The sequence below is a fragment of the Geotrypetes seraphini genome, chromosome 3 (assembly GCF_902459505.1).
Source record: "Geotrypetes seraphini chromosome 3, aGeoSer1.1, whole genome shotgun sequence".
Classification (NCBI taxonomy): domain Eukaryota; kingdom Metazoa; phylum Chordata; class Amphibia; order Gymnophiona; family Dermophiidae; genus Geotrypetes; species Geotrypetes seraphini.
This window is the reverse complement of record NC_047086.1, coordinates 161,353,379-161,371,948: the sequence shown is the minus strand read 5'-3', so window position 1 is coordinate 161,371,948 and position 18,570 is coordinate 161,353,379. Positions and strand designations below refer to the sequence as shown.

The following is an 18,570-nucleotide window of genomic DNA, read 5'->3' as shown; positions in this document are numbered from 1 at the left end:
TGCCTTATTTAACCATTGGACCACCACAAAATAGACCCCCCCACAAATATGCCCCCCTCCCAAGTCTCAGTAGGCTTCCCTAGGCCTATTACTGGGTAAGGGTGTGAGAGGGGGATTAGATCAGATATGCTTTAGGTAGTCATGGTCAACATTCAGCCAAGGCCCACATAAGACACTTATGTGGGTCCTGCCTGAATATTAGCTGGGACCCACATTAATGGAATGTGTATATCCCACCTCTCAACTGCTCTCCCTCCCACCCAAATCAGTACCTGCTCTGACCCTATTCCATCCCTCCCAGCAAAAGCTCATATGTCCTTCACAAACCACACCACCTCTACCCTCCAAGTTAAGGAAGGCTCCCCCAGGCCTACCTTACTCCCTGGTAGTCCAGTGGGGCTATATAGGACAGGTGCAAAACCCACTTGCTCCTGCTTCTAGTGGCTCCACAGTGGTAATGGCTGCCATGACCTCTAGCAGTAGTACCACAAGACTCCAGCTAGAGGTCAAAATGGCCGTTTCTACTATGAAGTCACTAGAGGCAAGAGCAAGTCAGTTTCACTCCTGCCCCCATTGCCCAACTGGACCACTCGGGAGTAAGGTGGGCCCAGAGGGGAATCCTCTTCTAACTTGGTTGGGAGGAGAAGAGGGCTGTTCCTTATGAAGAGGGGTTGGGAGGAAGACCAGAACTGGTGCAGAGATCACACAGCAGGAAGAGGAGAAGTGAACTGCCGTATGTCATGACACTTCATCCTCCTCTGCTGGCCTAGGTCTGACTGTATATGTGAACCATGGGGCTGTACGGAGGCTAGTGCTATTCACATATACAGAAGAGGACAAAGTTACCTGACAAGTGGCAGTTCACTTCCTCATCTTCCTGCTGTGTGATCTCTGTGGGAAAAGAGGAATAACAGCTGATGCCAGCAGCTTCACAGAATTCTGCACAGAAATTCAGAATTCTGTACATTCTGTGGGAGTGGGAAATTCTGTAAAGGAAAGTGAAAGGAGTATATACACCATAACTGGTTAAAAGCAAGTTTTATTAGCTCTAACCTTAAAACAAAGGGAAAGTTTAAAACACTCACCCTTACAGATGTTGAAAGGAGGACTCTAAACCAGTGGTTCCCAACCCTGTCCTGGAGGACCACCAGCCAGTCAGGTTTTCGGGATAGCCCTAATATGCATAAGAGAGATTTGCATATCATGGAGGTGGCAGGCATACAAAATCTGTCCCATGCATATTCATTAGGGAAAGCCTGAAAACCTGACTGGCTGATGGTCCTCCAGGACAGAGTTGGGAACCACTGCTCTAAACTAAGCATACCAGAACATAAAAGGGACAAGCTGATCTAGCTAGGCACTTGGGACCTGGGTTGGCCATTGTTGGAAACAGGATACTGTGCTTGATGGACCTTCAGTCTATCCCAGTATGGCAATTCTTATGTTCTTATGGCATAAACTAGAACAAGAATCTGGCACAGAAGCAAAAACTGGAAAAGAGATTTGATACAAGGCAAGAACAAAGTAAACAATGGAAGCACAGAGGCACAAGCACAATGACCCAGAAATGAACCAGCTCAAAAGTAGGACCGATAAATCCCCAGATCTCTGGGTTGGCCCCAGCAGACTCAATCAAGACAAAACACACCCAGATAAGGCAGTCAGATACCATAACATTTGCTCATCTCACAAAGATACAAAAGGCACAGAAAAACAACTCCTAGAGCAGAGCTTTTCAACCCAATCGTTGGGACACACCTGGCCAGTCAGATGTTTTGGATATCCACAACGAATATGCATGAGATGGATCTGAATGCCCTACCTTCATTGAATGCAAATTTCTCTCATACATATTCATTGTGAGGTATCTTGAAAACCCAACTGGCTAGGTGTGACCCAAGATAACCAAGATGCAAAGTCTGTTTATTCTATTAGCCAAAGTAACCACTACAAGAGCAAGCATTTTCTATATGACCCTATTATTGTCTCAAAGGATTTCATGAGAGAAGTAAGGAGAGCTTCTAGGGCTTTTCCACTCTTTGCATTTTTGAAATGTAGAAATCCTTTCATACATTGAGAAATGTAGGATGCCTAGTAGTGTTGCATTTATAAAACAGAGAAAAAATTTTTCAAGAAATATTTAAAATATATTCTAACAAATATTTTATGTAAAAGACTTACGAGAATGAGATTAAAAATTGCACATTTGTGTATGAAAGAGTGGGAGATTTTGTACAAAGAATTTCCTTTTTTATTGTAATGATGGCATTAATAAAACAGCATTCACAGAACCTTTCTCCCCTTGGCTTGGTAGTCACATGGACACAATAATGAAGTAAACAAGCTTCTATCCCCTCCTACTCCTTTTTCAACATACTTGAAGTCGTGCTTCCCACACACAGCTGTCACTAACATGAACATTTCAAACATTCCATCTGGGCATGACATACCTTGCTTACCTCTATCCAACAAACACACTAGTTCTACACAAAAAAAGTAAGGGCACTAGAATACTAAACTGTTTAAAAAATGCTTCTAAGGATTCCAAACTTATGGCCCAGTGTAATCTTGCATGTCACTGCTGTGGTAACATAAGCAAAGGATCCTTGACCTACCTATGTTTTCTATTCTACTCTATTTTGAAATATGTACTCTGCTTTTCTCAAAGATTGACCAAGTACAGTGGTATCTTGGAATCCAAACGCCCCAGAACTCGAACGTTTTGGAATATGAACTTTTTTTTAAAGTAAATTTTGTCTCGGAATCCGAACGCTGCTTTGGAATCCGAATGCCCTAACCCCAGGCATAGCGGACGCGGCTACGGCCGACAGTCTCCCCTCCCCAACGCCCCCTGATGATCGCCGGCAGGAGGATGCCCAACCCCTCCTGCCAGAACCACCCCAACGTCCCTCCTACGATCGCCGGCAGAAGGGTGCCCAACCCCTCCTGCCGAACCTCCCAACGTCCCTCCTATGATCACCAGCAGGAGGGTGCCCAACCCCTCCTGTCAGACCCCCCCCCCAATGAAATCTCCCACCTCAGAACCCCCCCTTGGGCTTACCTTGCAGTTGGCTGTACGGCTCCTCGCACCGTCCGGCCAGCAGGTCTGCCTCCATTCAAATGAGGCAGGCCTGCCCCTCCACTGCCCAACCCACAGGATCCCGGGGTGGGAGGTTTCGTTGGGCAGGGTCCGGCAGGAGGGGTTGGGCACCCTCTTGCCAGTGATTGTAAGGGGGCCGTTGGGGGGGGGGTTCAGGGAGGGGATTGGGACCCAGGAACAGATTAATACAGTTTCCATTATTTTCAATGGGAAACACTGTCTTGGAACTCTAACGTTTTGGAATCCGAACAGGGTTTTTGAACGGATTAAGTTCGGATTCCAAGGTACCTCTGTATATAATAATAATGCACCATAAATAGCAACATAGAAAAATGAAGGCAGGTGGCGAAGGAAACTAAAGAGAGGCCGATTACCTCCCTAACCTATCTAGTCTGCCTATCCATGCCACCTACTACCTCTTCCTCTCCCTTAGAGATCCAATGTACCTATCTCCAAGCCTTCTTGAATTCAGACAATTTTGTCTCTACCAGGCCATTTCATGCATTCACTACCCTTTCCATGAAAAATTATTTTCTGATGTTACTTCTTAGTCTATCACTTTTCATCTTCATCCTATGACCCCTCATTCCAGACCATCCTTTCAATTGAAAGAGATCCACATCATGCGCATTAATCACCCCATCCCACCTTTCCTCCAATGTATACATATTGAGATCTTTAATTCTTTTCTCATATGCTTTTTGACAAAGACCATTGACCACTTTAGTAGCTGTCATCTGGATCAACTCCATCCTGTTTTGTTTTTTTGAAGGTGCAGTCTCCAGAATTGTATAAAATATTCTAAATGAGGTCTCACCAGAGTCTTATATAGGGGTATTATTACCTTTTTTTCCTACTGGCCATTCCTCTCCCTATGTACCCAAGCATCCTTCTAGCTTTCGCCATCACCTTTTCTCCTACAATGGCACCCAAGTCTCTTTCATACACAAATGTTCTTTGCCACTAAACCAGGGGTGTCCAACCTGCAGCCCCGTGAAGTATTTTGTGCGGCCCCGGTCGAGGGCGAAGCAGTATTTTCCTCTACTGCCCCCGGGTGTTTACCGTCTTGCCGGCTCCTCTGTCTTGCTGCAGCGTTTGCACATTTTTTCAGCCAATGTGGCCCAGGGAAGCCAAAAGGTTGGACACCCCTGCGTCCTAAACTGTACTGCTTCCTTGAGTTTTTGCAGCCCAAATGCATTACCCTGCATTTCTTAGTATTTTAGCTGCTAAATTCTGGATCATTCTTCATACTTCACCAGGTCCTTCCTCATGTTATCCACACCATCAGTGTCTACCCTATTGCAAATTTTGGTATCATCCACAAAGAGGCAAACCTTACTAGACAGCCACAGAGTCCAAGGGAAGCTCTGAGCTGCATGTAATGGTGGTTTCTTGCAGTTGTCTGTACTTATGAAGAGATGCAGACAGCACCAACATAAACGCCTAGCTCCATAGCCAGTCAAATGAAAATCATCAAGATCCAGATGTCCTAATAGAAAGGCAGTAAATCATTCTTCCCCCCTCCCCCAGTTCTCATTCACCCCCCTTAATCTCTCCATCTCCATTTGGTCATTCCCCCCTTCAACAATCTTTCTACTTATGTCTCCTCCCCCCATATGTTCTCTCACTCCTTTTCTCCTTCAACAAGTCCTCATACTCTTCCTCAACTCCAATTCTCCAACAAGTGCATTCCTGTCAAGTTTCAAGTTTAATAAAATTATGATAAAATCACAATTTCGAGGTTCAAAGCGATGTACAATAAAATATGGGGATAACAGGTAAAATAATTACAAACACAGACAAGGACTAACATGACTGATTAGATACAAAAGGATAAGGGGACAACTACAATTGTGACAGGAAAGAGACGGTTAAAGGTTAACACCAAAGGACGGGGAAAAGAAAATATTAGAGCCTGTCTTCTGCTCACTTATCCTGACATGGTCCTGTTCCTGCATTTCCAAAGTATGAGCTTCAAAATCCTGTGTTGGTCTTGGTTAACCTATTGAGAGCAACATAGGATTTTGAGTACTGTGGGTCTGATTGTATAAACTGCATATAAGTCCATTCAAAGCGCTAGGTGCCTTGTATAGAATCGTGCCTAGCAGTGCCTAAGCATTCTTATGTGCCAGTAGACGTTGAATCCTTAGGAGCACTGCCATTTAGGCCAGGGTTTTATTAGCATGAGTGTGCCTAAGTTATTCCATGCTCAAACTATGTCCCAAATCCGCCTCTAACCATGCCTACTTTCCATGTAGGAGCCGGTAAGCATCTCGGTGTAAGTGCCTACCTTGAAGTGGTAGGTGCCTAATGATCTGTCAATTATCAATGCTGATTAAGCTAGTTTAATAAAATTAACTTAGGCATGCTGATTTAGGAATATAAGAACATATGAAGTTGCCTTCACTGGGTCAGACCAGAGGCCCATCCCGCCCAGTGGTCCGCTCCCGCGGTGGCCCACCAGGTCCTTTGACCTGTGAAGTGATTTGACCATTTTTATATCCTACCTCTGCTTCTATCTGTACCCCTCAATCCCTTTATCCTTTAGGAACCTATCCAAACCTTCCTTGAACCCCTGTACTGTGGTCTGGCCTATCACAACCTCTGGAAGAGCATTCCATGTGTCTACCACCCTCTGGGTAAAAAAGAACTTCCTAGCATTTGTTCTGAACCTGTCCCCTTTCAATTTCTCCGAGTGACCCCTAGTGCTTGTGGTTCCCCACCGTTTGAAGACTCTGTCCTTGTCCACTTTCTCTATGCCCTTCAGGATTTTGAAGGTTTCTATCATGTCCCCTCTAAGTCTCCTCTTCTCCAGGGAGAACAGCCCCAGCATTTTTAACCTGTCAGCGTATGAAAAATTTTCCATACCTCTTATCAGTTTTGTCGCTCTTCTCTGGACTCCCTCGAGTACTGCCATGTCTTTCTTACGGCGACCAGTACAGGACACAGTATTCCAGGTGCGGGCGCACCATTACACGATACAGTGGCATGATGACTTCTTTCGTCCTGGTTGTGATACCCTTTTTGATGATGTCCAGCATTCTGTTTGCTTTCTTTGAGGCTGTCGCACACTGCGCCGATGGCTTCAATGTTGCGTCCACCATCACCCCCAGGTCTTTTTCAAGGTCACTCACCCCTAGCAATATTCCCCCCATTTTATAGCTGAACATCGGGTTCTTTTTCCCTACATGCATGACCTTGCATTTGTCCACATTGAAACTCATTTGCCATTTTTTTGCCCACTCCTCTAGTCTCGTCAGGTCCCTCTGCAGGTCTTCACAATCCTCCTTGGTTTTGACCCTGCTACAGAGTTTGGTGTCATCAGCAAATTTAATGACCTCACATTTCGTCCCCGCCTCCAGGTCGTTGATAAATATATTGAACAGGAGTGGTCCCAACACCGATCCCTGAGGGACTCCGCTCGTGACCCATTGCCAGTCTGAGTAATGCCCTTTTACTCCAACCCTCTGTTTTCTGCCCGCCAGCCAGTGTCTGATCCATCTGTGTATATCCCCTTGCACCCCGTGATTCCACAGCTTCTTAAGCAGTGGAATAACTATCAGTGTCTTTTATAAAATCAAGGCCTGTGTGGATTATATTTGGAGAGTGGTACAGTGCAACACCATCTCCTCGCTTTCTCTCTTTCTCCAATAGCTACTATGCAAATTGTATTGTGCTGTCATGGAGAGTTCTTCCAAGAGTTCAATGCCACAGTTAGTCTTGATCATTGCAGATTATGGTTGAGACTAAACTCAGAACTCATTTATTTCCTTATTTTTAATGTATTCATAAGCTTAAAGCTCATTTTCTTCAAAGGATTTTGCCCTAAATAAAATAAACAAAATATTTTAATCACAAACAAATTAAAACCAAAGATATACTGAGTAAAAATCAACTCGGCCTGAATCTACTCAATCAAGATTGGAAGATATTTTAAGCAAAGCAGTATTGCTTCTTCCCTAAGTGACAATTATCTGTCAGTATGAAAAGGGGGTATATGCATTTTCTGTCACACACCATGAAAAAAGTCAGTTATAGTAGTTTCCCCCTTCTGAATACCATTTTTGAATGCCACACTCCTGAGTTGCAACCCCAGAAGGTAAAGATTTGATAAATGATTCATGTATTCCAAGGGCCTTTTTCCCAGAATTTATCTGACTATATAAGCTGCTGCCTTATGTGCATGTAAATTTTCAGTACTTGGAATGCAGCTATAACAAGCAAATTAAGGTCAAGCACATTTTCCCAGCATGAAATTGTATTTTCTTGGTGAGCTCCAAAAGAACAGCTAATGGAGACCTTTACATCTGCCATTGCATATGGATTCTAATTAAATCTTGCTTATCAAAAATTCCTACAACTATCAATTGCTTTTCAATGCAAGCCATAGGAAATGTACCTTTTTAGAAACACCTGCTCTGTCTTAGACTATGGACAGAGTTGCAGCACATACACACCCTTCACGGTTAGTAATTTTTCCTCAGTTTTGTAAAACAAATAACCTAAGCTTGTTTCTTCTCCTTGAAAATGGTCATGCATACTCAAATTCTTCTGTTACATATAACACTCCTCGCAAGAATGGCAACAAGGGATGCACTACTAGAGTATTTTCACATGGTCCCTACCTGCAGAATTTAAAAAGAGATTATGTTCTTACCTTGAAAATATCTTTTCCAGTAGAAAGATGTGTCATTCTGGACAAGCGAGTTATCTCTCCGTGGCCTCGAGCCATATGCAGAAGTTATCTACTCCAGATTTTTTCTATGATCCTCCTACTTCATTAGGAGCTCTACTGCCACCTGTGGTTAGTACCCAAGCAAACAAGAACCCCATCGACATTATGTGAATTAAGGACAAAAATGGGAAATTTCCCATACAAACCACTGTTCTGCTCAAACATACTAACACTTAAACACTCAGGCTCCGATTCTATAAAGGGTGCCTAAGTCATGCCTAAAGTTAGGCGTGCTTTAGGTGTCCAATCTAAGTAGTTAATGAGCAAATTAAGGGTCTTAAGCGATAATTGGTACTTAGGCATCCAAAGGATATAGACGCCAATTTGTAGACATAGCCCACAATTTCATGGACGCCCATGTTTAAAACTCGCACCTAACTCAATAGGCGTGGAATAGGCATGGTTTGGGCAATGACTCAATTTGGGTGTCCTTTGATTCATTTACATAACACTGAGTGACCTAGGGTGTCCATATGATGCCTATATTGTAGGCAAATGAAAACCAGGTCTACTTTTGAGCATAGTTTGGGCTTCAAATAGATCTGAATTCTATGGATGGAACTTAGGCACTCTTTGAACATTCTTAATGCGATCTGCTAAATAGCTCTCTGGGATTTTTTATTTTTTTTTTTTCTTTATTAAGCTCAAAATACATTTAATAAGGCACCACATAAACAGAGCACATCAATACAAAGATATTGCATGTAAAACCTTCTATTTTTGTGGACAAACTGCAATGCTATTTGTTAATTAGAGGAAAAGATCCATTAACTGAAGCACAGCACATGAAAAACATAGCTTTAGTGTTCTTGCTAAAAAGCTACCCTTTTTTTTCTGACTAAACAGTGCTCCAATCAGCTTATTTTTGAAAGCAAAGAAAGCACATGACAAAAATACTGTTGAGGTAGATCGACTCTGGCAGTTGTGGAAGGACCCTTGAAAAAGAAATAGGCAAAACATGTCAGGTCCAACCCTCTCAAACTGAAAAAAACGAGTAAACTAAATAAAGTATGCTATGAAGACAGATGAATTCAAATACATAAGTTAAGTTCTTTAATATATATACTGTATATATTTATAAATTTATAAAATTTAGATGAACTGAAATAGTAAATATAATGAATTGAATAAGCACTAAGCACTTTCATAGGAAAACGATAAAGGAACTGTAACAATAGCACAATGCACTTTTAAGATTTGAAAACTGAGAAGAAAAAGAAGAGCCGGTGAGGAAATGACCACATAAAACTTACCGCGATGAAAGTTATTTGATGCTGTGGAGTGGTGGGGCTAAGGCTCATAAACTCTCTTTAAGAAATAATTTAAAGGATTTAATAGATGCTCAGATTAGGTACAATATTATAACCAACTATTTTCTGAGCATAAGATCACTATTAATCATATTTTTTGGTGATAAAAATATATAGACTGCATACATAACTTAAGAACATAAGAAGAACATAAGAAGTCACCTCCGCTGGGTCAGACCAGAGGTCCATCGTGCCCAGTGGTCCGCTCCCGCGACGGCCCATCAGGCCCATGACCTGTGAAGTGGTTTCTGACTATTTCTATAACCTACCTCTATTTCTATCTGTACCCCTCAATCCCCTTATCCTTTAGGAACCTATCTAGACCTTCCTTGAACCCCTGTAGCGTGCTCTGGACTATCACAACCTTCGGGAGCGCGTTCCATGTGTCCACCACCCTCTGAGTAAAAAAGAACTTCCTGGCATTTGTTCTAAACCTGTCCTTTTTCAATTTCTCCGAGTGCCCCCTTGTACTTGTAGTTCCCCACAGTCTGAAGAATCTGTCCCTGTCTACCTTCTCTATGCCCTTCAGGATTTTGAAGGTTTCTATCATGTCTCCTCTAAGTCTCCGCTTTTCCAGGGAGAATAGCCCCAGCATTTCCAACCTGTCAGCGTATGAGAAGTTTTCCATACCTTTTATCAGTTTTGTCGCTCTTCTCTGAACTCCGTCAAGTACTGCCATGTCCTTCTTGAGGTATGGCGACCAGTACTGGACACAGTACTCCAGATGTGGGCGCACCACTGCTCGATAAATCGGCAAGATGACTTCCTTCGTCCTGGTTGCGATACCCTTTTTAATGATGCCCAACATTCTGTTCGCTTTCTTGGTGGCTGTCGCACACTGTGCTGATGGTTTCAATGTTGTGTCCACCAAGACCCCCAGGTCTCTTTCAAGGTTGCTCACCCCAAGCAATGATCCCCCCATTTTATAGTTCTTTTTCCCTACATGCATGACCTTGCATTTCTCAATGTTAAAACTCATTTGCCATTTTCTTGCCCACTCTTCCAACCTTGTTAGGTCCCTTTGCAGGTCTTCAGTCTTCCATGGTTCTAACCCTGCTGCAGAGTTTGGTGTCGTCCGCAAATTTAATAACCTCACAGTTCGTCCCCGTCTCCAAGTCGTTAATAAATACATTGAACAGGAGCGGTCCCAGCACCGACCCCTATGGAACTCCGCTCGTTACCCATTGCCATTTTGAGTAATGGCCCTTTACTCCAACCCTCTGTTTCCTGCCTACCAACCAGTGTTTGATCCATCGGTGGATATCCCCTTGCACCCCGTGGTTCCACAGCTTCTTTAGCAGTCGTTCGTGGGGTACCTTGTCAAAGGCTTTTTGGAAGTCAAGGTAAATGATGTCTATGGATTCCCCTTTATCCATCTGGCTGTTTATTCCCTCAAAGAAGTACAGCAAGTTCGTGAGGCACGACCTTCCCTTGCAGAAGCCATGCTGGCTTGCCTTCAGCCGCCCATTGTTTTCTATGTGATCGTAGATGGTGTCCTTAATCAGTGCTTCCATCATCTTTCCCGGAACCGAGGTCAAGCTCACCGGCCTGTAGTTTCCCGGGTCACCCCTTGATTCCTTCTTGAAGATGGGCGTGACATTTGCTATTTTCCAGTCCTCTGGGATCTCCCCGGTTTTTAAGGAAGTGTTTCCGGTATTTCGTTTCTCAGTTCTTTTAGTACTCTTGGGTGGATGCCGTCCGGACCTGGTGATTTGTCGCTCTTCAGTCTGTCTATCTGTCGGAGGACATCCTCCCGGCTCACCTCTAGTTGGATAGATTCCCATCCCGGTCTCCATTTATGATCTCCTCGGGTTCTGGAATATTGGATGTGTCTTCTCTCGTGAAGACTGACGAAAAGAACTTGTTTAACCTGTCAGCTATCTCTTTTTCCTCCTTTACCTCTCCCTTCCTGTCTCCATCATCCAAGGGTCCCACTTCTTCCCTGGCTGGTTGCCTCTCCTTCACATACTTGAAGAATGGTTTGAAGTTTCCTGCTTTTTCTGTCAGTCTCTCCTCATATTCTCTTTTTGCTTTCCTTACCACTCGGTGACATTCCTTTTGGTGCTTTTTGTGCTCATTTTGGTTGTCCTTGGTTTGGTCCTTTTTCCATTTTCTGAATGATGTTTTCTTGTCACTTATTGCCTTTTTCACTGCATTTGTTATCCACACCGGGTTTTTTTGATCAATTCTTTTTGCAACCTTTCCTGAACCTGGGGACGTGCAGGTTCTGTGCTTCGTTTGGAAAAGGTTAAAAATAGAAGAAAAACAGATACCTTAGCATGGCTTCTACTTCATTGCAAATGGAGGTTTGCATCTGAACAATGGTGACCTCATTGTGAGATCATCAAGGTGCACCTGCAAGGTAGAATGCCACAATTAAAATATGTGCTGGGGAGCTGGTTGGGATTTGAGCTTATGACCTCTGGAAGAGGAGCACAGGGCTTTTACTTATTGAGCTATAGCAGGTTCCAGGCAGGTGTCTCTGACTGCCCTGTGATATGATAGCTTAGCAAATCTCTAAGCTCTGATGTTGGACGGAAGGCTTCCTGTCAGCCACATGCAGCATACAGGAACTGCGGCCTGCAGCCCTGCAAAGAAGCAAGTGTGGCTGGAAGGCAGGAAGGAGGTGACCCAGCTGATGGCTCAGATATAGTCTTGTGGGAGGGGGCACAAAGTAGTTGGGTCACAGAAGGGAGAGAGGGAGCAAGTGAGGATATTGGGACAAGGGAGAGAGAGGGGACATGACCTTTGACAAAGGCTGGAAGGAAGGGGCATGAACTTGGGAGATGGGAGGGAGGGAGGGATGGAAAGAGATGCTGAGGTGAGGGAGGGAAAAGAAAAGAAGAATTGTTGGGCATGGGTGTGTGAGTGAGAGGGAAGGAAAAATTATGTTCTTACCTGTTAATTTTCTTTCCTTTAGAAGCAGCAGATGAATCCAGAGACTAGTGGGATAGCACACATCGACCAGCAGGTGGAGATAGAGAAACTGGTTAACAGGTGGTCCTATAGGTTGGCATTCCTCCTGTATATCCAGTAACGCTCCTTGCCCAAGCATCCAGAACTAGGAAAATTGAGCATGTAAAAAACTTCTTTCCAGCAACAAATTGCAAAGGGTAAAATACAGAATGCAACTACCAACAATAACACAACCAAAACGCGTAACACAGAAACTTGACAGACCGTCTGCAGAAAGGGTGGGGCTCTGGATTCATCTGCTGCTTCTAAAGGAAAGAAAATTAACAGGTAAGAACATAATTTTTCCTTCCTTAGCACAGCAGATGAATCTAGAGACTAGTGGGATGTAGCAAAGCAAAACTAAAACTGGGTGGGAAGCTAACACCGCCTCCGCAAAAACTGAAGCGCCAAAGTCAGCATCCACACGGGCTGCCACATCCAACCGGTAATGCTTCAAAAAAGTATTCCTAGAAGACCAAGTAGCCGCATGACAAATCTCTTCCAAGGAAAGACCCCCAGACTCCGCCCAAGACGCAGCCATCGCTCGGGTTGAATGGGCATGAAGCTGTTCTGGCAACCGCTTCCTTGCCATTAAGTAAGCTGAAGCAATCGTCTCTTTGACCCAACGAGCGATGGAAGCCTTAGATGCAGCCATACCTTTGTTGCGTCCCACGAATAACACAAATAGGTGGTCTGACCGACGAAAGTCGTTAGTAATCTACAAATAATGAAGAAGAATTCTGCGCACATCAAGGAAATGCAAGGAAGAGAAGCGCTCCCCCCAATCCTCCTGCTGAAAAGCCGGAAGGAATAAATACTGGTTCACATGAAAAGAAGAAACCACCTTAGGCAGAAAAGAAGGCACCATCTGAACAGACACTCCAGCATCTGAAATGCGCAAAAAAAAGGATCTCTGCATGACAAAGCCTGCAACTCCAAAACTCTTCGGGCAGACGCCATAGCTACCAAAAACACTGTTTTCAACGTGACATTCTTCAGAGTAGCATTAGATAACGGGGGTTCAAAGGGGGCTGCCTGCAACCCTCCAAGGACAATCTTAAGACTCCACTCTGGACAGATCTTCTTAACAGGAGGCTGAATATGTTGAACCCCTTTCAGGAATCGCACTACATCAGGTTGAGACACAAGCGTCGAATGAGATACCCGGCCCCTGTAACAAGCAATGGCCACCACATGAACCTTCAGGGAATTATAGGCCAACCCTTTGGAGACAGCTTCCTGCAGAAAGGAAAGAATAGCCGTCAGGGATGCCTTGAAGGGCGAAAGACCCAAAACTCGAAAACCCTCCAGACTCTAGCATATGAGGTAGAGGTAGATCTCTTTTTGGCTTGAAGAAGAGTGGAAATAACCTGTTCTGAATATCCCCTACGCCTCAGCCGTGACCTTTCAAGAGCCAAAGTGGGACGGATTTTCCATGGAGATCGGACCCTGAATCAGTAAGTCCGGAGTCACCAGAAATGTCAGCCGATCGCCCGTCGACAGCTGGATCAGGTCCGCATACCATGGATGACACGGCCAATCCGGAGCTACCAGGATCACCCTGCCCGGAAAGTGAGATATGCGATGCAATACTCGACCTATCGTCGGCCAAGGAGGAAACATATAAAGAAGACAACTCAGAAGCCACGGAAGAGCCAATGCGTCTACCCCCTCCGACTCCCGTTCCCTTCATCTGCTGAAGAACCGAGGAAGCTTCGCATTGCGAGACGAGGCCATGAGAGCCATCTCCGGAAGACCCCACTTCTGAACTAGCAGGTTGAATGCCTGATTGGACAGCTCCCATTCTCCTGGATCTAGAAGATTTCTGCTGAGGAAGTCCGCCTGAACATTTGCCTGACCCGCAATGTGCGCTGCTGAGAAGAGGAACATGAACTTCTGCCCCTCGCCAGCCAATTGAGGACTTCGGGTACCCCCCTTCCGGTTGATATATGCCACCACCGTGACACTGTCCGAAAAGACCCTCATCGGCTGGTCCTGAATCATGGACCGAAACGCTTGAAGCGTAAGCCTGATCGCTCTCAACTCTAGCATATTGATCGACCACTGCATCTCCTCCTGAGACCAAACTTCCTGCGCTGAGGATCGAAGGCACTGAGGATTTTTGGAAGTAGGAAACCCAAATCCAAGCTCCAGAAACCCCCAAAACACAATTTACCCCTCACCTCCTGATGTCTCCCATAGGCTACAATAGGCAGTACTCATTGTTCTACTGGTGCTATGCCTGCTTCAGCTGAAACAACAGCTGGAAGATGGTGAAGCATGTAAAAATAGTTCCAGATGCTTGTTTCTTCAGGCTGCCAGTGCAGGCTGGCTAGGAAGGTGTCCTGAAAAAAAGGGTTGCCCTCCCCCGCTACAGACTTTTTGACAGTGAAAATCACTGTCTTTACCCAGGCAGAGCTGCCCCAGTGAAGCTGGGGCCCTCTGTAGCAGCAATAAGCCACTAAAAATGAGACCAAGAAGCTTGAAAATAAACCAAAAGCAGGTAAGATCAGAAAGAGACCTTCAACTCATGTCAGAAAATGATTTGGTGACAAAATTTTTCACCGTTCCCATCCCTGCAGGAAACAATCCCATGTCATTCTCAACCTCAGTCCTTCTACACCAGCATTCTTCAATGCAAGGCTTGAGGGTCAGTGGCTGTGCCCATTTATACTCTGATTCTTCCCTGTCTCCTTAAAGAATGACATATGGGGACGGGAACGGTGATGAATTTTGTCACCATGTCCTTCTCATGTGTAGAAGAAAAACTGAAGAGCAGATCACAGTGCAGAGATAGGGGAGGTGGAGCCGAAAAATATAGACAAGGCATTCTGCACAAACTTGCAAGTAGAGGTGAATAACCCACTGATTTAAGACTCATAAGCTTCTTGCACTAGAAGGGTCCGTTTAGGATTAGAATTGGGGAGCTGCCATATGAAGCATATACTACCTCGTCCCAATGTTCATTCACAAATTTATTATCGCTGTGACGTCCACAGCTACAGTAGACTGAACTTTCCCCTGTTGCTTTTTGGAGAGTTGAAATGGGGAGGAGGGCCATGAGTGAAAATGCAAGAGAACAGGGAAAATAAATTTAACATTGTGGGAGTGGGGAAATTAAGGAAAGAAGAGCGGGGGAGGGGGGGCATAAATGTATATTTGCCTAGGGCCCAATATAGTGCTAATCCAGCTCTGAACACAAACATCTAAGTTAAGTGATTGACAATTCAAAACCATACAATTACTTTATAATAAATGTATAGTGGACTAAAAAAAGTAAATGATTGTAATATAAATTTGAATGAATCCATCTCTAAATGTTTACTTCATCCACAAAACATTTAGGGCTCCTTTTACAAAGGTGCGCTAGCAGTTTTAGCGCACGCTAAAATGCCCCATGCGCTAGCCGCTACCACCTCATTTTAAGTAGGGAGTAATTTTTTGGCTAGCACGTGCTAATCTTGTGCGTACGCTAAAAACGCTAGCGCACCTTTGTAAAAGGAGCCCTTAAACTTGCTGCAGCATAAGCCCACATAAGCATAATGTAAAGTGATCAACTTTGAATATACTTAATGGATAAATACTTTCAAACTCTAATAATTAGTATTTGCATAATGCTTTTTATCCAAATAAAATTCTCAACATGATTTACATTAATAAACTTTATACAGACACAAGGTGGAAGATTTGATCACATAACTTAAATACCTGAGTTATACTGTATAATTTTCAACGGGGACGAGAATAGCATTGCTATGATTATTACTTCACACAGTGGGTCATAAAGCGATACTCTATCATAATTTTATTGAAGACTTCCCTTATCCTTTTGGATCTGTGCATCCTAGCTTCTTATCTTGTAGAACATGAATGTACAGTATTTGGAGATTATTTTTTTCATATCCAACTCCATATTTTGCTTCTAATTTGTTGGTTCGTGTTACTCTTCCAACGATGTTTATCTTTTTTTTTATTATTATTATGGTAGACAGCCATAAAACTAGAAAGAAATCAGAGCGCGGAAGAAGTGCCACCTGCTCCCAGCAATCTTTAAACAGGGTCGGGCGCTGGAGTAAATGGGAAAGGGAAAGGATAAAGGGCTGTTCACCTAGCAACTTACCAGGTCTATGAATGTCAAAAATTTCCAGCTTCCGCCGTAAGTCTGATGAGCTGGCATCTCAATAGCCTTGTAATGACACAAGACGGAGCAGTAAGACAGGAGAATGGCCAGCCTGAGCACCTGTGAAGGGATCAGCGCCATGTTGTTAAAAAACAGAAGAGGACTCGCCAAGTTAGACAGCGGGTGGGAAAAGCGTGGGCTGGCGCGCACACAAGGCTCTGCTCCCGTGTGCGTGTATATGTATGTGTACAGTACTTTGAGATTGTTTTGTTTTCTGCCGAGCGCAAAGTATATGTACGTGCGTGCGCAGTGCACGTGCCGTAGCTGGGAATGTGCGTCTCTATGTTGCGCACGCGTGAGATCTGGGCTCGTGCTGCAGTGATGTGAACTGGTTGCGTCTCGCGCGCGCGGAGTTTGCGAGAGGGGTCGTTGTGGCAACCGATTGGTTTAGAATATGGTGTTCTTTCAGTCTTTCCCCACCCATCCCCCCTGTCCTTCTGGCGTCATTGCAGGTGGCGACGGAAGCCGTTGTCTGATAGATTTCAGGTCCTGGTCTAGGGATTAGTGGAGATGGGCAGGAGCAGATGTGGTAGGTTGTTGGGGAAGGGGCGGAGGAAATAATGAAAGGCAAATTCGAAAACTCCATCGAAGATGTGCGTCCGAATATTTAGATTTACGCCGAGGTCGTGGGCATCAGTTGTGGGTTTCTAATCGGACATAAAATGCGTGTTTCATAAAATGAAAAGGACCTTGCAATGCTTAACGACGTATGAGCTGTTCTTGAGTAGTGGCCCCGAGTCTGAGACACATTGAATGCTATTTCATTTTTAGAGACCTTTCAAAACCAGAGAGGTAGCAATATAGAAAGCCTATTTCTGCAAAAAAAAAAAAAAAAAATGTTATGCCTGCTATAGAATGATAGTTTAGCATGATGGCTAAAGGAACTTTGGAAAGAGTCAATTTTCTGTTGCAGTCCCTGTTGATATTTCATTGATTTTTTTTTCCTTTTAAGCCTGGTATTAAAAGAATGAAGCAGAGCATTGGCACCAACATTTCAAAACGATCTGGAATGCCAAATACAATAGAAATTATCCTTCTGTAGACACAGTGAAGAAGTTGGGTTTTTGGGGGTTTTTTTCAATACTGGGGGTGCTCATATCCACTGGCATCCACAGGCTTAGCTGCCATGCAGATGCTGGTGTGTAATGTCACAGAAGAAATCAGAAGATTGTATTGTGTCCAGCTGTAGGATCTTGAAAAGCAAATAGACATTTGCTTTGGGTTCTCGGGTCCAAATGCTCAAAATCTGAGCATGCTTATCTGTGCACTAAAGATCAGTACAAATTGTATTTGCCATATATACTCGAATATAAGTCGATCCGAATATGTCGAGACCCCCATTTTTCCTCCCCAAAAAAGAGGAAAAATGGTTGACTCAAATATGTCGGGCAACTTAATATTCAAGTGCCCTGCCCTGCACCCAGAGCCCCCTCCCTCCCCTATCAGGCTCTGCACACAGCCCCCTTCCCTCCATCCCCTGCCAGGTACTGCACACAGCCCCCTTCCCTCCTTTCTCTCAGGATCTGTACCCAGTTCCCTTCCTGCTCTGTCAGTTGTACCTCCTCTGCTGCTGGAATCCCTAGTAGTCCAGAGGTGTAGTGAGCAGGAGTGTGCTTTCCGTGCTCCTGCCCTGCTGCTAACCCAGTCGGTTGCTACCGTGAGTTCCAGCTTCAGCTGCTGAGCAGTACCAAGCAGGAATATGCTTTAGTGCAATTGCTTGGCAATGGGCGGCAGAGGTTATCGTCAGTGTCCTTCTGACTGGCAGTCCAAAGATCTTCAGGTTTGGTAATTTGGAGCACTTTCTGGGGCAGAAAATCATTTTCCTCCATTCAGCTGCAGTGTAACAGAGCGGACAGGCAGGCACTTCACAGACTGTAAGTATATTTTCTTCAGTTCTTTTGGTGAGCGTACTTTTCAGACCCGGCTCATTTGACACAGCCAGCAGGCTTGCTGCCGCCTTCCAGGTTGGTCACTCCGGTGCCGAAGGTCCCTGTGTGGGAGATCTCTCCTCTAGCTACAATTGATCTCAATTGTGTTAGTTGTCACACAGATATTATGCCTATCCTGTCTCCTGACACTATGTCTCTTTGTGATGCTTCTGTTGCTACTCTTACAGGGACTTGTCAGTGCGATACTTTGGAGTGTCTGGATTTCAGTGAGGACCCACCATCTACAGACTTTTTAGGCCTGTCTCTGTCCATCATTTCATGCAGATGCCCTGAAAGGACTTAAATTGGACTTTCAGCCTTCTACGTCTCAGTGTTCGGTCATGGAACATTCTAATATGCTG

At 44.4% G+C, this 18,570-nt stretch overlaps 1 protein-coding gene across 3 annotated transcripts in view; it reads right to left on the bottom strand.

Moving 5' to 3' along the window:
* Positions 1–16,719, bottom strand: part of AIG1 (androgen induced 1) — a 168,582-nt gene extending 151,863 nt beyond the window's left edge. The window contains exon 1 of one of the 3 annotated variants that reach the window (XM_033938235.1): positions 16,221–16,719. In XM_033938235.1, the coding sequence (XP_033794126.1) occupies positions 16,221–16,361 (141 nt within the window). In that variant the 5' untranslated portion in view covers positions 16,362–16,719. The remainder of the gene's footprint in view (positions 1–16,220) is intronic. The other 2 variants (XM_033938233.1, XM_033938234.1) reach the window with 2 other exon arrangements.
* Between the last annotated feature and the right edge of the window lie 1,851 nt (positions 16,720–18,570).